Source organism: Equus quagga, chromosome 7 (genome assembly GCF_021613505.1).
Source record: "Equus quagga isolate Etosha38 chromosome 7, UCLA_HA_Equagga_1.0, whole genome shotgun sequence".
Taxonomy (NCBI): Eukaryota; Metazoa; Chordata; class Mammalia; order Perissodactyla; family Equidae; genus Equus; species Equus quagga.
In genome coordinates, this window is record NC_060273.1 from 124,513,327 (window position 1) to 124,533,340 (window position 20,014).

The 20,014-nt window shown below is 38.9% G+C and overlaps 1 protein-coding gene across 1 annotated transcript in view; it reads left to right on the plus strand.

Moving 5' to 3' along the window:
- Positions 1-20,014, plus strand: part of HAPLN1 (hyaluronan and proteoglycan link protein 1) — a 75,739-nt gene that overhangs the window by 38,483 nt on the left and 17,242 nt on the right. The window contains exon 2 of the mRNA XM_046665526.1: positions 4,956-5,081. Within this exon, the coding sequence (XP_046521482.1) occupies positions 4,982-5,081 (100 nt within the window). The 5' untranslated portion in view covers positions 4,956-4,981. The remainder of the gene's footprint in view (positions 1-4,955; positions 5,082-20,014) is intronic.

Sequence of the window (20,014 nt, forward strand, 5' to 3'; positions counted from 1 at the left end):
TCCACACACTGAACAATTCAAATGCATCAGTAGTCCGAGTTCTTTCGCCATCATTTGGGTCAGTGGTCTGACCTGGATTTTACACACCTGGAGAGTCAAAACAGAAAACAAAGCCAACCACCACCAACAAAACACTTGATGAGCCAGCAGAATGTTGTCATCTAAAAAAAATACAGTTGCTAAGTAAGGATAGAATAATCTAGAATTTGAAAAGTCTAAAATTTCTAATTCTGTGAAATAACAGTCATTCTAACAGGTATCAAAAAGGCAAGAAAAGTTACTTTAGAAAACAAACTAATTTTTTAAATTGAATTAATTTAATCTAATGAAAAAGTACACTCTTGCAGTCCCTTTTCTCTCTCTCTTTTTTGTCATGTCACTGCACCACTGACCAACTTTTAGGAAACGCTGCCTGTAACGAGATCAAACTTAAAAGGTATCAAGGAGGAGAAGATTCAGTGTGTTTTAAAATAATTCTGTCAAGTGAGATTCTATGGTTTGCTCATTCAATTTCTGGCAAACTTTGTATTGGTTCTCATAATTTGTGTGTGTGTGTGTGAGGACGATTGCTCCTGAGCTAACATCTGTGCCAATCTTCCTCCATTTTGTACGTGGGACACCACCACAGCATGGCTTGATGAGTGATGTGTAGGTCTGAGCCTGGGATCAGAACCCAAGAAGACTTGGCCACCAAAGCAGAGTGCACAAACTTAACCACTATGCCACCGGCCTGCCCCTTGATTCTCTTGATTTTTAAACTAAATTTTAAGTGGGAGATTGAAACCTGATTTATTTCATTACACCCTCAATGGAGAAAAAAGTAAGTCTTCACCATTCTCCGTATACTAACACACGTAATCTTCAACCAGTGTAAAACTCCCCCTGGTCTTGGCTCCTTTAGTCCTTGTAACTGTTTCTCCCAGGTCTCAGTTTCCATTCCTCCTTCCCCTGGGCACACGGGACGGTTCTCGGTGTGGAGCATGCAGTGGGGAAAAGCATTCAGGCTTTGAACTCACAAACGTCTTGTGCAAACAGGGCTGTGATCAGTGCTACACCTACAACCCCGAGAGAGGGGTGGGAGGGACATTCCAGCTTGTGGGAAGCCTTGAAAGAGTTGTGAGAGCTGTCTAGGGGAGCTGATGACGCTCCTCGAGGACACCAGTAACAGCGGTGGGGAGTGCAGGTTGCCCAGATCCCAGCTCCTGGCTTTACGTGCTGGGGACTTCGCTACTCTGACTCCATTTCCAGAACTGTAAAATGTGTAGACTAACATACTTACTTCAACTGAGTTGTTCTGAGAAATGATGATTAAATAGATGAAGCTTCAAGGACAGTGCCTGGCATGGAATAGCAGTTCAGGAAATAGTGGCATTAGCCCTCAAGGCACAGAAAATAGCAGGCATGCCTTCCACTTGGTTCTATTTCTCCGTTATCGGATACAATAATTTTACCGTTGTAGGTGTGTAGGGAATAGCAACTGGCTACTTTTGTATTAGACTATCGGCAAAAGTATATCTTTGTTTCTATTGAACTATTAGACTTCTACGCTGGTTAGAGTATGTTCCTTTCAAATAGGGGTTCAATTATCACCAAAGCAGAACTGTGAAATTACCGTCCTATCATGTGTCGTTCACTCTGAACACAGCCATTTCAATCTGAACTCATCTGGAAGCTGGCTGGAGCATCAGGGCAGCAGGGAAGTTAGGCTGTAAAAAGAGACCATCAAGGTGTGAGTGGCAGGTGAACCCAGAGTGCTAACTCAAGGCTGGCAATAGCCAGTTATATAAAAGTCCCCCAAATTTCCTAAATTTTACTCATATTAAAACTAAAAACTTTTACCTAGCATACGTAGATATTTGGAAAAGACATCATTACAAAATGCAAATAAGCAAAATTCAGATTCATTCACTCACATGACCTCCTACTACATTGAGGCGTCCTTCTCTGAGGACCGGCACACAGACCGCTCGCACGGCCTTGTCCTCAAGGACCTCGATCCAGTGTGCCGTATCTCATGTTATACTTGCAGTTTGCTGAAACACCTGAAGATTGCCCCTTAAGTTCTCTTTTCTAGTTTCGCATCTTTTGGTGAGACAGATGTTATGCACTACGGTAGCAAAGATAACATACGTCAGCTCACTCCTACCTGGAGTGCGTCAGCGCCAGTGTGGGGTACTTGGAAGTGTTTGCTGACGGATGCTTCTATTTTAATCACAAATCACTGAAGAGGTGTGGTATCCTTGGCTTTTTAAAATTGAAGATGGCGTGTGTGACTGCATGTGTATGAGCACACATGAGCCACTGAGGCGGTGTCCGTGGCGCCAGGGTGGTGGTATAGACGAGGCAGGGCACAATCATGCTACGACAAGTGTCATCTGACTTCTCTTGGGTAAGTCTTGGAAAAAAGGTTTGTATTCACATATAACACAAGTTTAAGTTTTAACATCACAGTAGGTTCTCGCTAAAGGACCTAAATAAAAAAAGACAATAAAACAAATAACAAATTAATTTTCTCTTTCAGAAAAATAAGGGCAACTCAAAGTAGGTGTTGTTTTTGCTTGAAAGTGAATACAAACTTTCCTGCTTACTGATGTGCAACCTTCAGCAAGGTCTGTGTCAGGAAAAATGGAAATATCTGTCCCACGGAATTATTATAAGGACTGCATGCGCCATTTTGTGCATAATACTTAGCATGGTGCTTGGCAAATAGTAGACATTCAACTAAAAGGAATTCCTGCTGTTCTTGTTATCGTTAATTCCCTCCCCCAGGATGTTTGCATTTTTAAAATTTGCTTGCTGGACAGTTAATACCTTAGCTCAATGAAACGAACCTTTAGTGGTAAAGTTTTTAATGCTTTGGTATGGAATTCAAGGAGATATATAAATTTTTGTGTAATAGATTTTACGTAAAAATGAATAAAAATCAAGGTTCCTGCAACAGTAGGTTGCAGAACTCTAACCCTGTGTGTGTGTGTGTGTGTGTCGTGGTAGGTATACAACTCCCTATAAATTATACTGTGAATGACCACACTATGTGAAAAATAATGTAGCAAATTCTCTGCCTCTGCTCATCTTGACCCCTTACCTAGAATATCTCCTCTCTTTAACAGGTAAAATGGTATGCTTTCCTCCACTCTCTCTTCCACTTTCCCCCTCCCCTCTGATTCCTGTGGCAAGCAGAGAGCCCAGGACACCTCTTGTGCTGGTTTGCCAGTGTTTTAGGTTGTGTCTACAATTGCCCCAATTATCTTCCAAATGCCAAAAGGTCAGCTTTATTCTGTTTGTTCACCCAAAGCATAGTTCTGGGTTGAAATAGGTAATATATGTGCATAATATTCCTATGGAGAAAAATCAATAGCTTCAAGAAAATAATCATTTCCAAAAAATCCTCAGAGGAACAAGCAAGTGAACTTCTGAATAGAAGATCAGTAAATCAGGTAGAATTTTGAAGATGGCACTCTTAGTTTCCTGGAAAAATGAGTTTCTCCGTTTGCTCATCCACCATCTTCTTTCTGTGATATAATGAAGAAAAAGAAAAGGGTTAAGATAGACATGAAAGACTGAAGTCATCAGTATCACAACACTGCTGATTTTCAGAGGGGAGAATGCAGAGAGGCAGTTGGGTCCCAGGAAAGGCCGGGTTGAGGGAGACACGGACACGGCACACTTCTGTGAACAGTGCCTTAGGCTGTGGAGTAGAGAGGCTGGCCCTCAAGGACCTCCAGGAACAGACTCAGAGCTCTTTAATAAGTATTCCAGAGAGTCAGGCTTTCCTGGAAAAAACAAATTAGTGTGAGAAGCCAGTACTGTGCAATTTCAGTTTTAAAAATAGCCAAGTATTGTTAAGGCTGCTGTGTGCATGAGAGAAAAAGAAAGCCCTTGTTAATATTTGCCTCAGCTTCCACATTACAACAGAGGAGCGACCCTGAAATTCTTGCCTGGCAAATGTTGCAAAGGTCGAAGGTTTGTATCACTTGGAATCACTTCTTGGTCCTTCCAATGATTATATTTGGGGGGGAATTTTTTCTAATTAAATTGTTCTTTCAATAAAGGACAGCCAAGTGATGGCTCTGCCTGTGTCACTTAGGACCAGAGCTGCGCCTCCCTGTCTATTTCTGCTCTTCATTTGCCTAATTGCCCTGCGAGGCTGGCAGGGACAGTCCCTGCAGCCGTGGCTCTGCTGACTGCAGGGACCCTACCTGGCACTCTAAGTTGGCGCGTCAGCATTTTAGGTAGAAATGAATGAAAAATCAATCAGGATGACTGCAGTGGGAGCACGCACAATTCTAACCTAGTTTGTCCATAATTTTCAACTATTCACCACAGACCCAAGCAGTATGTAAGATGGTAAGTCAGTCTCTATCAAATGTGCTGCTTCTGCTTAATCAGGCATTTTTTTTGGCCTCTTTTCTATTTGGAACAAGAGAATCTAACCTGCTTAGGAAGCCACATGTAAAATGAATGATGATGTCCAGTTTCATGAAAATATTCTTGATTTGCCCTGGTTTAAGATTCAGTTCCTAATTAGACCAGGTGATAAATATGATAAATATTCATATATATATATATATATATATCAAATTGTTGTTTTATTAACTTATATTTCAAAGCCAAAGGTTTAAATTTTTTTAAGTTTATTTATGTCCTTGCCACATCTCTTTGTAACTTGCCATAACTCTCTATATCAAAATTATACTGTTTTAAATGTCTAGATTTACAATTCTGCAAAGATAGAGTTAAACACTGTTTGGACTCTGGCTACATAAAGGAAACTGGAATTGTTCAAAGCTGCAGTCTTCAGCTCTCAAAGACAGCTACAGGAACTTTCTGAACAGATTGGGTTAAATATTTGTACAGACCCATTCTATGATGATAAGGCGGTAATAAGTTGTGCAGTGCAACACTCCAAAGGGTTCCAAATCTCACATGCCTCTTTGTATGCGATGCTCTCACAGTGAAGAAGATTCTCTGGGCTACAAAGATGAAGAGTCTACTTATTCTGGTGCTGATTTCAATCTGCGGGGCTGATCACCGTTCAGACAACTACACTCTAGATCACGACAGAGTTATTCACATCCAAGGTAAGAAAGTCAAATTAATTTCAAGTTACTTAGAGTTGAGATGCTTGATTAGTGTTCCTTAATTTTCGTTCTGCTGCACTGACTTTTTCTTTTCCTTTCTGCTAATTGGTGAACAAGCTCCCTGGCTTCTGAATGCTATTGCATTACAGTAGAGTTAAGAATTGGGGACAATTAAAGTGGAATGGCTTAAGACTGTCCAACTGCAGGGAGTTGATGCAATTGTTGAAGGCTTTTTAGTACAGTTGCTGTCTTCTAAGTAGAATGGAAGGCATAAAATCTGTTTAAATAAAAGGCAAAAGGGGGCAGAAATAGGAAGTAAAACTTACGATGTAAGGTCATTCTGTTAGAGTAATCACTGAGAAAAAACAACGTGAAAATGAAAGTCAGACAAGCTAAGGTTCAGAAAGAAAGTAACTTACCCTATTATAATCTCCTTCGGTAAAGCTTTAAGCCCCACAGACCAATATACTGCCCCTGCATCTGTCTTTTCAGCTCAGCTAAATCCTAAGCCTGGGAGCTGTGGCGAGACTGGAGGCTGCAGTGCAATGCAGCTATTTCCTCAGTCCCAGCTTCAGCTGAGGGACATCCTGCATTAAGAAAGCTGAGAGACCTATGCAGTAAGAGAAAGATAGTTCTAAAGGAACTGTAGCTTCCCACTTTGCCCTTGTATGCTGAATAATTAAAATAAGAATTACAGAATTTAACCATTTAAAGATATGATATTAATTTTAGATGACCTCAGTTTAGGGACCAGAGGCATTATAAGTTTGCTAAGAGACATAAAATATCAAGTTATATCTTCAAGGTCAAAAGTATAGTCTCAGAAAACTGCATTCACGGTTGGAAAGTATGACTTGTGAAGGTCAAATGATAGTGTAAGTCTGGCTAAAAGTATTTTCCTGTATGCATGACTACCCAAATAGAATTTTGAATTTGACAGCGTCCACCTATTTTAGACATGACTCTTTCAGTTCTCTTTGCTTCCAATAGCTTTATGTTTTTCACTCTTGGACTGTGAAAAGGAATTATATAATCATAAATTTTACTATGCAACTGCTGATTCAGCTGATTCTTTTAATGTATATGGTAGAATCAGAGCTGTTTCCCAAAGACTATATTTACACACAGAGATTTCTGATGAGGAATAACATCCTTTTAATGTCTAGTCACAGAATTCAATTCAGCCAAAATGGTAATAATATCTAGTTATTATTAACAATAGCAGTTTTAAATCTGATGTAAAATAACCTTAAGCTGTGGTTTCAAGTTACTATTAGAGAGATACCTATCTTATTAACTATGTACACACCATTTAGTCTAAATTGCCCCTAAAACTGTAATACATTTTTACTCCTGGGGAGTTTAGAAGTCAGTCTCGAGTTTTCTCAGCAAGGAAAACTTCTGCTGCTCTGGCCTTTCCAGTTACATACATTCTGTTGAAATTTAGTGCAAAGAAATTTCTGACCCGAGGTATCAGAACTATCCAGATTGTTTGCATACACTCTCAAATCTTTTTAAATGCCTTGATAGTCCACTTCATTTTAATTGCAAATTCATATTCTTAGAAAGTTGCTCAGAGCTTTCAAGTAATAAAACGACAAGGCCTATATTTTGCTTGGGAAACTTAATACTGAAATGCAATTTGGGTCAGGAGTGTAATACTATGTCCACACTTTAGAATTCGTTTTCAAATTGCTCCAAATGCCTGTTCTTATTACTTTTTATCCAATAAAAAGGTTGTTTCCTTTATAACAGCATTCAGGTTGAACTTTCATGTTCTTCAGTCCTTCAGAGGAAGACTTCCGACTGGCCTGCCATGATTTCAGTTGTCTTCTACAGGCCAAAAATAAACCGTAAGGGAAAGTAGACAATCACTAAAGCAGAAAATATCATTACTTACTTGAAATACTGGATTATTTTCTTATATTTAAAACTTTTATTTATCAAACATGGCCCAGAGGGATAAGAATTTGATAAGAATTTTGCAGTCAGATGATTAAATTAGTAATCTAAATCTCAAATTCCTGAATTGTACTGATAAGCAGTATGAGCTTCTCTTAGTGATAGAAAATTGTTCAAAATTCACATTACTGCAAAAACACTTTTTCTATCTCCCATTTTTCATTAAATTTCTATTTTTATACTCTAAGCTCCCCAGGACTAAATGATATCAGCGGAATAATGCACATCGTCCTCAGATTCTCCTTTGCTGCCTTGATAAAAATGCCCAACGCTTTGATGATACATTCTTGAGTCTCATGCATAAGAGTTACTTAATTATTTTTCTAAAGGCTTCCTCCAAATTTTGTTGTGGAAGCTTCTACAGAGATATAAGCACAAAAAAATTTAATTTGGCTTAAAAAAATTTTTTTTAAATCAAATTACCAGGAAAGGAAATGGCAAGTGTAGACCCTTGTGCAAAGCATTTCTAGTGAAAAGCATTTTTCTGATGATGAAAAAGGAAACTCTCCCGGCTTCCTATGTCGAAAGACACAGATTTAGATAAAATTGCACATGTACTAATTCATTCTCTTTAATTTTTTTATTGAATCCGTTTGGCTACACAAGAAAGCAAACTTCACTTGTCCATGGAGTCTGCTAAGAATGTGCAATCAAGATATTAGCTTGTATATCATATACTGTCCTCAATGTGGGGGATAGCAATTTCCTCAAATCCTTCTACAGGAAGAGATGGCTGCTGTTAATACCATCTGTATAACATTCTAAACTAACGGATTATATTCCTTATTTCATAATGCGCCTTGTCAAACAGCTTCTAAATCCTTTGAAACTTGAGACCATTAGGAAGAATTTTATATGGAGTACCAAATCACACAACAGCACACATTTTAAAATACTTAGATCAGGTTTAAAAACTCTTTGGGTAGACTTTGAATTACCAGTAGAATGTCAAAGATGATGAATATACTTTTTAAAATACAACTTTTAAGAAGACATTTACATAGACAGCAAAAAAATTTTCTGACCATTAACTAAGGGAAAAAGCAAAACAGTTATAGTTGTATTGAATACATAACTGCTTGACCTTCTCTGGGTCAGAGATTCAATGCTTCCTGCCTCTGGAGTTCAAATGCAGGTCTTCTGATGACAAGTTCAAGAGCTTCTCCCTAAAGCTACTTACTGAGTTTAGACCGTGGACAATTTACTTCATCTTTTTAAGTCGCAGTTACCTCATCTGTAAAATTGGGCATAATCACTGTTTATTCCATAGAGCTTTGTGAGAATTAAATTAGATAATATATAGAAAAGTGCCTATGGGGCTGGCCCAATGGCACAGCAGTTAAGTGCACACATTCTGCTTCGGCGGCCCAGTGTTCGCCGGTTTGGATCCCGGGTGTGGACATGGCATTGCTTGGCAAGCCATGCTGTGGTAGGCATCCTGCATCTAAAGTAGAGGAAGATGGGCAAGGATGTTAGCTCAGGACCAGTCTTCCTCAGCAAAAAGAGGAGGATTGGCGGCAGATGTTAGCTCAGGGCTCATCTTCCTCAAAAAAGTAAGACAGAAAGAAAAGTGCCTAGTACCAAGCCTGGCACACACTAAGCTCCTAATAGATGCTAGTTGTCATTGTCATGTTAATTACTGCCTCACTGTCATGGAAAACTGATTTTTAAACAGAAAAGGGAGCACAAGTACTGATGGAAAAAGCTCATACTTTACAAATTGATTTGTTGACAGAACCATATCATTACCTTAGTTCTAATGAAGTAAACATTGGATAAGTTGAATTCTTTTCCCTCTTTAATTTCACAGTTTAAAATTTCCCCAATAGGGGCCGGCCCCATGGCCTAGTGGTTAAGTCTGCCCGCTGTGCTTCGGCGGCCCACAGTTTGGCCAGTTCGGATCCCGGGTGTGGACATGGTACAGCTCATCAGGCCATGCTGAGGTGACGTCCCACATAGCACAACCAGAGGCACTCACAGCTAGAATATACAACTATGTGCTGGGGGGCTTTGGGAAAAAGAAGAAGGAGAAGGAAAAAAAAAAAGATTGACAACAGGTGTTAGCTCTGGTGCCAATTTAAAAAAAAAAAATTTCTCCAATAGTATTAAATATTATCTGATCACTTTTACTTCCCTTGGAGAAACTGAAGTTTCCCAAACTTTAGTAATATTTTCCTTAATATACTTACTAGATGAACACAGATAAGCTACTTTTAATTTTTTAAAAGAATAGTAAGAGGAAATCTCAGAAAAGAAAACTGTTCCCTTCCATTTAATAAGTAAAAGTTATTGTCACTTTTCTCAAAAGATAAAACAATTAGATTTTTCTGACGAAAGAATTGTCAAAAGTTCATCTCTATGGGTAGAAAAAATAATGTGGATCCAGAACCCCTGGTGAAAGTGGACACTGCCCACTCAGTGTGGTTGGTTCCTCCTTCCTGCATGCGTCTCTAACCCCTCTGCCCCAGAGTGGCATGTGTTACTTCTTGCTATCATGCCTCCCCTTCCTCATCAGACTGTCAGCTTTGTCACACCGCAGCTATAGAGCAGTACCTGGCACATAGTAGGTGCTTAATATATGTTTGTTGAATAAATGAATGAGTGTAATAAGACGCTTCCGAATTACCACTATCCTAATGAGCCTTTCTTAATTTCTGCGGCATCCTTAGCGTTTAGCGACACATGACACATTGTGTGGGCTTAGGGAACCTGAACTAGATGACTGCTTTGATTCTGTAAAGCCAGCATGAGCTGAAGCATAGTTTATAGAATTTAAGAATGTAAAAGGGCTGTAGTCTGGATCATCTAGATCAATATCCCATTGTACAAATGAGAAAATCAAGGCCCGGAGCTTCTATGTTATTTGTCTCAGGTTGCATGGCTGATGAGGAACAGTTTCTTTTGGCTAATCCCCTGGTCTTCTTCAAATCTGAGTTCATGTCTCACCTTCTTTATGAGCTCACCTTGAGTACTGCTCTCTGTCCCTCCTCGGGCACCACAGTCTCTCTCAGATCTTCTTTTCCGTTTCTCTGTAGCGCTGGCTATCTACTTTACCTATTTTTATGTAATGTTTGTGTCCATCTCTGCCAGAAGAGCAGGGATCTCTGTCTTCCTGATGTACCCCAGTCACATAAACCAGTACCTGGCACATGGTAGGTGATCCATAATGCTTGTTGAATAAATCCAGGACGAAAATTCAGATACTTTTACTAATAAAGTCCTAGTTGGTCTTTCCAAATCTCAGGGTAATCTTTTCAGTTCATGAAACGACAGGCAGTTCACGAAATAAGGAAGAGAATTATGACTTTGGGTAACAAATTTTGTTTCTTCGTATGCATGGCTTCCATGCTATCTGCAGCATCTTATTCTTAGCAAGAGTCCACCAGAGGCAGGTGGCCACATTCCTCCTAATGGGTGCATGCAGCTTTGAAGAGGATTCCATTTACCTTTGGTCACTGCAGTGCTATCCTGTTCCTTATGTAATATCTGCAGAGTCGGGATCTGGTGGTGCAGAGTGGATCCAAAGCAGTGGAGTGAATTTAATAATGTATGATTACAAACCATCTACAGAGCCAGAGTTTAATCAGGCAACTAGATAAGTGTTACTCCAACGTTAATTCCCTCTCTTCCGCCTAAAACTCACTTGGACTCTGTGAGTCTGTTGTGAAAAGTTAAATTAATTCATTTTTTTCTTTTTGAGACAGAGTATGCTATTTGTAGGCAAAAATATCAAGTATATTTTCCAAATTGCATTTAGATAAACATATATACTTTAATAATTCTATCTAGAAATTATAGTTATAAAATACCAGAGAATTTCATCATGAAATTGTGAAAATTAGCAATATCACGAGTATTAGATGACCAATTCTAAAATCTAGAATTAGTTTAATATAGGATGTGAAACCAAATATGGTAAGAACCGACTACATTAAACACAGGCTTATTATTTGATCAAACTAAGAGTATCACCATATGAATATAATAGATGAGCCCAAAAGAGAAGAAGGAAAATGTATATGTAGGCATATACATACATATGCAAAAATGCTCCTATCCTGCACACATACAGATATATACTTATTCAGGTTGCTATAACAGAATACCACAGACTGGGTGACATAAACAACAGAAATTAATTTCTCACAATTCTGCAGGCTGGGAAGTCCAAGATCATGATGCTGGCAGATTCAGTGTCTGGTGACAGCTGGCTTCCCAATTCATAGATGGCTGTTTTTTCTCTGTGTCCTCACAAGGCGGAAGGGGGCAAGGGACCTCTCCTGGGTCTCTTTTATAAGGGTACTACTTCCATTCATGAGGTTCCATCCCCATGACCTAATCACCTCCCAAAGGCCCCACCTCCAAGTACTATCACACTGGGGATCAAGTTTCAACATATGAAATTGCGGGGGGACGTAGACATTCAGTCTATAGCAAGCACCCACTATAAACAGGATTGGGGATAGAATGATCAACAAAACACATGGTCTTTGTCTTCATCAGCTTTATAGTCTAGCGAGAGACAGACGTTATTACAGATCTAGAGCCATTGACTATGATAACGGCCACGTAGGAAAATTGTGGAATGCTACAGAGAGAAGATAGCATTATGTGTTACTACTTTTATTCAAACAAGAAAAGTAGTTTCTTTAAATTATAGGTATAAGTCAAAATACGGCAATATGTTTCTTTGACTATATAGTTGCTACACTAGATGCACAAACTCATATAGTTATACATATATACACACGTACACGATGGTTATAAGTAGAGAGCAAGGAATGAAATGATTATAGATTGATATACAATTTCTATCAATCCCTTAATCTATATTTAGAAATATACGTTTCCCTACCAACTTTGCATCTGCTAGCCCATGTCCTAGTCTTCTGTGCATTTGTGTGTCCTTTTGAGAAAATTTACTCATTCAGGCATTTGTTGAACATTTGTCTCCTTCATGCAAAACACTGAGTTATTCTCTGTGGAAGGACAGAGATCTCCTCAGTGAGCTTAATGACAATATTATCACGGCAACAAAGGTGACAAGAAAGAATAAAAGAAGTGTTAAATAGGGTGGAAACATGGAAAAAAGAATTAGTTACCAAACAAAAAGATCTTAGCATTTAGAACTTTGTATTTATACTCACTAAAGTTTTTATCACTTATCAGATTTAAATGCATAAAATTAAGAATATTGCTATAGTTGTTATTGAATAACCTAGAATGCTGAATTCTAGGTTATTCTATAAAGAATCTGTTAAAAGAACAAATTTTGGGAAGTTTCCAGGGATAAAAACCTATATTTAATCATCTTTTCAGGTAGCAACAAATTCACACTAGCAGCCATTGCTTTCTCTGTTCAGTCCTGGGTGCTGAAATCGGCAAATTATGCCGGAAGCCAATGATTCTTTGGAAACCTTCCCAAATACCCAGAAAAATCCATTAAACATAGAAGCCTCTCCCTTTGGTTGCAACTTTGCAAGAATCAATGTTGACTCAGCTAATGCACGGACCTATAGCGTAATGGCTTAATGTTAACGTAGTGATACTATGTTTCTCTGACTTTACCAGATATCAAGAAAGAATAGATTTAGTTTTCCTTATTGCTTTAGCTCTTTATTTTAAATGCAAGGTGGAAAATTACTGTTTTAGGAGATTCTTTTGGAATACAAAAATCTACCAAAACGAGTTAAAATTTTCCATTAAGAAGTCATCACAGTAACAATATCCAGGGGCAAAAAAGAAATCTTTGTTATAGAAATATTTTTATTTCAAACTGAAGACATTGAAAGCATAAGAAATCTCAAAGTTTTATAAAATTACTTCAGAAACATTTGCATATTTTGTATTGCCACAGCGTGGTAGCACTAAACAGGTGTGTCCTCAAAAATGGTTATTGACTAGTCAGTAGCCATTTTAATGTTGAAATAGTATACAAATAGTAGCCGTTTTAATGTTGTTTCAATTAAACACGTTGGTTTCTTGACTTCAGTGCTCACTCAGTGACTAATTACCACTTGGGTAAGCCCTGAGTAGTCTATTTTTACGTGCTCAAGGATTATGCTGTGAAGTGTATTGAAAAGCACAAGTTAAACAAGAATTCTCCCTACTTTTCCCAAACACTATCCACTCAAAAGGGGCAAGGACATTGAGGATAAAAACACAGAAGGGCCATAGTCCATCCCATATAAAATTAACAAAGTATGTTAGAACAGGCAGCATTTACTACAGTCAGTTGTGTAGATGAGGAGAAGAAAGTAGAAAAAAAAGAGAGTCCTATCTTGTGTTTGAAGAGTGATTTAAGTTTAAAATAAAAACATTATTGAAAACATTCCTTGAAGTGAGGAGATTTCCACTTCTAGATGATTCTATTTGTCATGGTGCTTGCTTTGCCTCCTTGCTATGCCTTGTTCCTGGAAAGCAGTGGAAATGACGTTTGTTTATTTGGCTCAGAGTTACTGAATGGTAGTGAAAGCATGGGTGAAAGGAAAGACATGGAAGTCAAAGAGAGGTAGGTTTCCTTGTAAATTACAATATACATTACATAAATTTCTTATTTTCTTAGTTATATGACTATGTTGTTTCACCATGGATTTATGATTACCTGTGACGAATAATGTTGCTGGTAGAAAATAATGAACACTTTCACACAAGTGTTTTTCCTGTTCTTTGTTTTTTTTAACAATAGAGAAATAAATTTTAAAGTTTTCTTCCCTAGTATAATGTGAGTTATGAACAATTCTTACTTTCACTTGAAACGTGTCATAAATTATGCTGACGGGTTTTAAATCTCCAAAATCTGCCTATGATTATTTTCATACGCTTACTTTGCTTTCTTTTATCAAACAATCATTAACAAAGGATCTTAATTAGCTTAAATCCTGAAACGCTGATTAGATGGTTACTACAGCATTGAGATGTTTCCAGGTAAACAGAATACCTTATTTTAAAAGATGAGTAAAGTAATAGTTGCTTATAGACTGCCCACAATACACTAAAATCAAAGTGTGCTGCAAACCAAGCTTCATCAACTTCAGCCTCTTATAACTATTTGTTTGGCCTGTATGCGTAATTGAATAAATAAAACGGAACATCTAAACAATAAATAGGGAAGAGTTTTTAAGGGAAAATGTGTTGTGAGAGAGCCCCCAGGCAGCCTCGAGATCAATCCAAGTGGAGGGGAGCATGAGGGGCTCTCTAAGCTGAGATCAGAAGAGTGAGCGGGAGCCAGTCACATGTAGAACCAGGGACAGAGCATTCCAGGTAGAAAGAGTGGGAAAGGCAAACTCTCTGCGATGGGAATAAACATGGTGTTTTCAAACTGGAGGGAAGCTGAAGGCACTGCAGCCTGGCAGGGGGGGATGTGGCTGAAGATGAGATTAGAAGAGGAGGCAGTAGTGAGACCATAGTATTTTATATTTGGTTCAGAGTACAGAGTTCAGATTTTATTCTAAAAACACTTGAAAATAGTAAAAAGGTTTTGAGTAAGGGGGTGAGGTGATATGATTTACATGTCAAAAGACCACATGAATAGTGGATTCCGGTGGGCCAAGAGTGAAGAGGAGGAGACCTTGAGGTGAGAAATCATGAAGGGGGGACCAGAATGGTAGCTGTGGAGATGAATTAAGATGAACCCAGTTGAAAAAAAAAAAAAAAATGGAGGTAGCGCTGGCAGCACTTGCTGATAGATCGGATGTCAAGTTTAAGGGGAAGGACACATCAAACACACCTCCTCAATCTGGGCTTGGACAAATGGATGGATGATGGAGGCACAAACTAAACTGAGGAAGATTGGGAGGACAGGTTTGGGCAGGGGAGGAGGGACTCCAGTCGTCTATTTGGCAGCCGATACAGGACCAGCAGGTAGTTGGATTTACTAGCTTGGTGCTCAGGAAGAAGTACACTGCTAGAAGGTTTTGGACCACCAGCACATAAGTACATAAGCACATAAGCATCAGCACATAAACATCAGCACGTATTTATAGCCATGGGATTAGACGAGATTGCCTGGGGAAGGAGGAAGTGCAGATGGAGGTGAGGAGATGCCCTGGGCTGAGCTCTGGAGACCCTCAGCCCCAACAGGTGGGTGAAGGAGGATGCAGAGGTGACATATTTGCTTCCCAGAGTCTGAATCCTGATCACTGATGTGTGGTAATTTTTTTTCTCATATAATATTTTAAAAAATCTAGGGTCGGCCTTGTGGTGTAGTGGTTAAGTTTGGTGAGCTCTGCTTCAGTGGCCCAGGTTCACAGCTTCAAATCCTGGCCACAGACCTAGCACCACTCATCAAACCACGCTTTGGTGGCATCCCACATAAATAGAGGAAGATTGGCACAGATGTTAGTTCAGCAACAATCTTCCTCAAGTAAAAAGAGGAAGATTGGCAACAGATGTTAGCTCAGGGCCAATCTTCCTCAGAAAAACTAAAAATTTTTTAAAAATTTGCATTTCTAGCATTTGTTGAAAAATCCACATACCTGCTGTTTTTCAGCCTGCATTCCAATTGGACAACATCTGTGAGAACCAGTACCTGCTCCCCCACTCAACTTAATACTTGACCCATTATAGGCTATCAGTTCACGATTGTTTATTAAGAATCAAAACTTCCCTTTTGCCTCCAGGATTGACTCTGTAATGGTATTATCTTGATGTCTTTCATACTAAGTGAAGACATTAACCATATCAGTTTAGAAAACCAACAGTGTCCTTTCTGCAAATTACGGATCACTTGACCTTACATTTCACCACAAAGTGGAAGTGGTCTGAGCAGAGACAAGTAGATTTGAGTTCTACCCCTTTACCACATAAAGACACATTTCCAATAATAAAGGAGTGTGTGGTTAATTACAGCTTAATGAAGAAGAATGACTCATGCTAACGTTTCAGTTTCCCCATACCCTTTGAAAGAAGCCTGTATTACAGTTAAAATCCTGGAAAGTGTGTTTATATTAAGAATGTCGTTAACCATATTAGTGAAGTGTTCAAGTTGGATTTTCCATTTTATTTTTCTGTAATGTATTCCTTAATTTCTCTGTAACTGTGATAACCCAACTTATTTTTTCGAAGTCTAAAATCGTAGGCATTAAATGCTAATTTTTATCCATAAATCTTGGATAACATGAATCTATTTAAATTCTGAAAATTATTAACTAAAGCAGACAAATCTGGGTTGACAAAGATAATAAAATGATCTCTAGTTCTGGAACCAGTTATATTGGACTTACCAACAGCAATAATATTAATTTAAACCCGCAATATGTGATGCACAGTAGAAAATGCATTACCTGGGTTGTCTCATTTAGTCCTCACCACAACACTGCAGAAAGGTGGTTACCCACCCCCGAAGCTGAAAGAGGTCAGTAGCTGGCCCCCCCGTCATGTTGTTAAGCGGTAAAGCTGAGATGCAAACTCAGGCAGGCCAATTCTTGTGCTTCGAAGCCACACAGGAACCATACAGCCTCTGTCTAAGCCTTTTCTTGGAGCATTTGGAGTGAAGCAGTGGGTAAAAGTGGCTCCCATTTTATTCTGTTCAATGGATATAACTGTGTTCCAGAAGAAATCAAATCACTATGAAAAAAAGTTTGGCCATGGGCCTTGGAGAAACTTCTCCCACAGGCCATTGTGGTGATTCTTGAGAGGAGTTAGAGGAGCAAGTTGGAGACGGCAGCTGTCGATAAACACATTGCAAAATGAAGACGCTCTGGAGCCCCCAAGGAAATTGAGGAGGAGCAGGAAGAAGGGGATTATATAGATGCAGACAGTTTTTTTTAACAAAGCTTCAAGGTGGTGGTCCTGAAATGCACTCCTGTCTTAAGAACCACTAGTTTAGGGGAAGCATCAAAAGTTGATGAGATGTGAATTTCTCAAGAACCAATACTTTCTAGGAAGTGTCTTCTGAAAGAGCCCAGGAAAGAAGACAATGTAGAAGGTAGAAGCTGGTTAGCACACCTGGTACTCTGGCCACTCAGTAAATGTTTTTTAGTAAGAGCCAACATTTACGGGCACTCGAGGTATGTCAGGCACAAGGCTAAGTTCTCAACACATTGCCTCATTTAAGCTTCAGAAGAATCCTGGGAAGAAGGTAGCTGAACTCCACTTTTTTGGTGAGGAATCTGAGGCACAGAAAGGTTAAGTGACACAATGTAAGAGGCATAGTCCATATACTTAACCAGTAAACTCTAACTGCTGAGAAAATCCATGAAATAATAATGAATGTGCAAGACAATAGCCCATAAAGAACTTGGTAGCAGAACGGAGCTAAATATCTTCATCACATTTTACTTCTTCTTGGTTGAAAATGATGAAGAGAAGAGAGAATTTTTTCAGGATATTAACATAGTTTCAGGCTTACATCTCAGAACAGAGATTGTTAAACAGTATTCACTGGATCCCATATACCTCTTGATGCTCATTTCAAGCAGAGAAGGTCAGTTTTTATCAGATTTATATGGCAAAGATTTGTCTAAGATATCCTTTGGGCAGAAAAAGTTCCACTGTCTCTGAAAAAACATTTTTTTTTAAGTATTGCCATAGATCAACCTCCAGGCTCCAAACCAATGATAGCATTTATCCTTACTTTTTGCTATGAAACTTGAATATAACAACAATATGGTACACGTTCGTGATCAACAGCACCCAAAACAATACTGTATTTTGGTGTTGGGCAGTTTCCCATTACAGAATCGATTTAGCTCTAAGGCAAAGGAAGGAAGAATGATATGGTCAATACCACACCTCACATCACATATGTAGATCTTGACAGAAAGGACACATGCCATTTAAGAAAACTGTGAAAACACAATTCCAGGTAATTGGGTTCAGCTGTAGATTGATAGGAATGAGTAGGGCACAAAGACCCTACAGTAGTTAGAGAGATATAGGACCTGGCGAGGGGACTGGGGGGCGGTATTGACAGGAGTGTGTTTTTGAAGCCTGTGGGACCAAAAGGCAGAGTCCCAGGTGGTGAGAAACAGCAGCGATCACTTCACAGCAAACAGCAGTCTTCACTTACGGTATTTTCACCTTTGGGCTTTTCCTTTATAGTCAGAACTAGACAAAAATCAGTACTGTTGTCAACGGTATCTTAAGGGAATAGGGAAAATGTGCTAAAGCCTTCGTCTTTGAAGACATGTTTAAAGATAACATTTTTATTAACAGAGCCATAGGTCTTCTACAAAAATATCATCTTGCAGTTACGGCAATATATCATAGTCATGGCTACCAGCTTCTTGTGTATCTTTCCAGAGGTACTCTAGGCAAAATTTTTGTTTATTTGTCAATTAAATCCCCTCAACTATTTTGTTTAATTTCATACCACTTTTATTTAGTGCATACATAGGTGATACATTCACGTGGTTCAAAATTTTAAAAATATGGATGTATACGCCATGAAAATCCCCCAAGATTCCTCCAGCTAGACATCCACCTCACCTTCCCACAGGCTTCCAAGGTTATTAGTTTCTTGTGAATCCTTTCAGAATAATTTATGCAAATAATATTTCTTTTGAATTTACACAGATGATAAGAAACCCACGTTCTCTTAGGTGTCTTCAGGTCAGAGTTTGAACTCCAGATGAAAACAAAGATAGGCTAGGGACAAATCCCAGAAGATTTCAAACTCAAATCATTCTGTAGTTGAGGTCCCGGGGCAAGGATGAGATCCTCGTCAAAGCTTCTCTCCTGCCCTCTTCAGGTCAGCCCTTCCTAAGGCGCTGAGGCCTAGTGGAGAGGCTCAGAGTCCTCTGCATTCAGGAATAGCTGGGAAGGAAACTAAAGCTCTGTCTCTGACGAATTAAAAGCAATCAGCCCTCTGAAAGGACGGTAAAGGCAGGATGGGGGTGGTGGCCACAGGGACAGTGGAGAGGGCCCTTGTAAAAGTTTCTGAGGCAGAGCTCACTAGACACATTGGAATCATGACCAAATGATGAGAGATTCTGACTCCTGGTGAGCAACTCCAGGAAAAATTAGGTTCATTCCAATCTGAAGGAAACAAAATAATTATAAACTGTCAAAGGCTAATGAGTTAGATACGCCTTAATTTTTTCCTAAATTATGTGTCCTACCCAAATGTAATGAACAAGGTACCATGAGAGACAAATGTCTAAATTATGTATTCTGCTCAAATATTGTGTCTTAATACATATATTTAATTGTGATTATAAAGTGTTTCCATTCTAGATCTACACTATGGTAAAAGAGAATTCAGATATCATGTCTACTGCCATAGATCAGCACAGGCTCTAGGCAGCATAATCCTTTTCAGCCACACTTATCACTTGCCAGGCACCATGATGATGCTGGAGGAACAATGTAAATGAGGCAGGGACTAGGGAAACAGAGTCATTGTTTCAACAGACAATGGTAAGAACAGCAACAAGGATACCAATCCATCCTGGTTGCTCATCCTCAGGCAGGTTTGGCTACCCTGGGGAAAGTAACAGCTTCTAAAGAGTTAGTCTTATACACCCAGACCCACCAAAGTGATAACGAATGTTGTGAAAATAAGGAACCATTTGTAAAACCTTGTGCAGTTTTTTCAAGTGATTCATTGTGGACCTGACGATTGAGTCTCTGCCCGCCAGTTTGGAATGTTAGGGAGGAATTCACTGTCTCTTTGCAGAGATGAAAATGTTTTAGAAATAGATAGTGGTAGTGGTTGCACAACACTGTAAAGGTAATTAATGCCATTGAATTGTACACTTAATGGTTAAAATGGCAAATTTTACGTTATGTGTATTTCACCACAATAAAAAATTCAAATGATGGTGGTAGAGTTTTTTCTTGGGAGAAGAGTATTTTTAACGTCCTTGTTTAGCATCTTATTTAGCCATCTCAAATATATTCCCCAGTTTTGTTTTGTTTTACAGTTTATTGGACTAGAAAAATCCAAAAGTCTGGAAGCTACTTTATCTATCCAGCGGTGAGAAACTAACCAACACCAAAAACTAACCAATTGGTTATTTTGCACAATG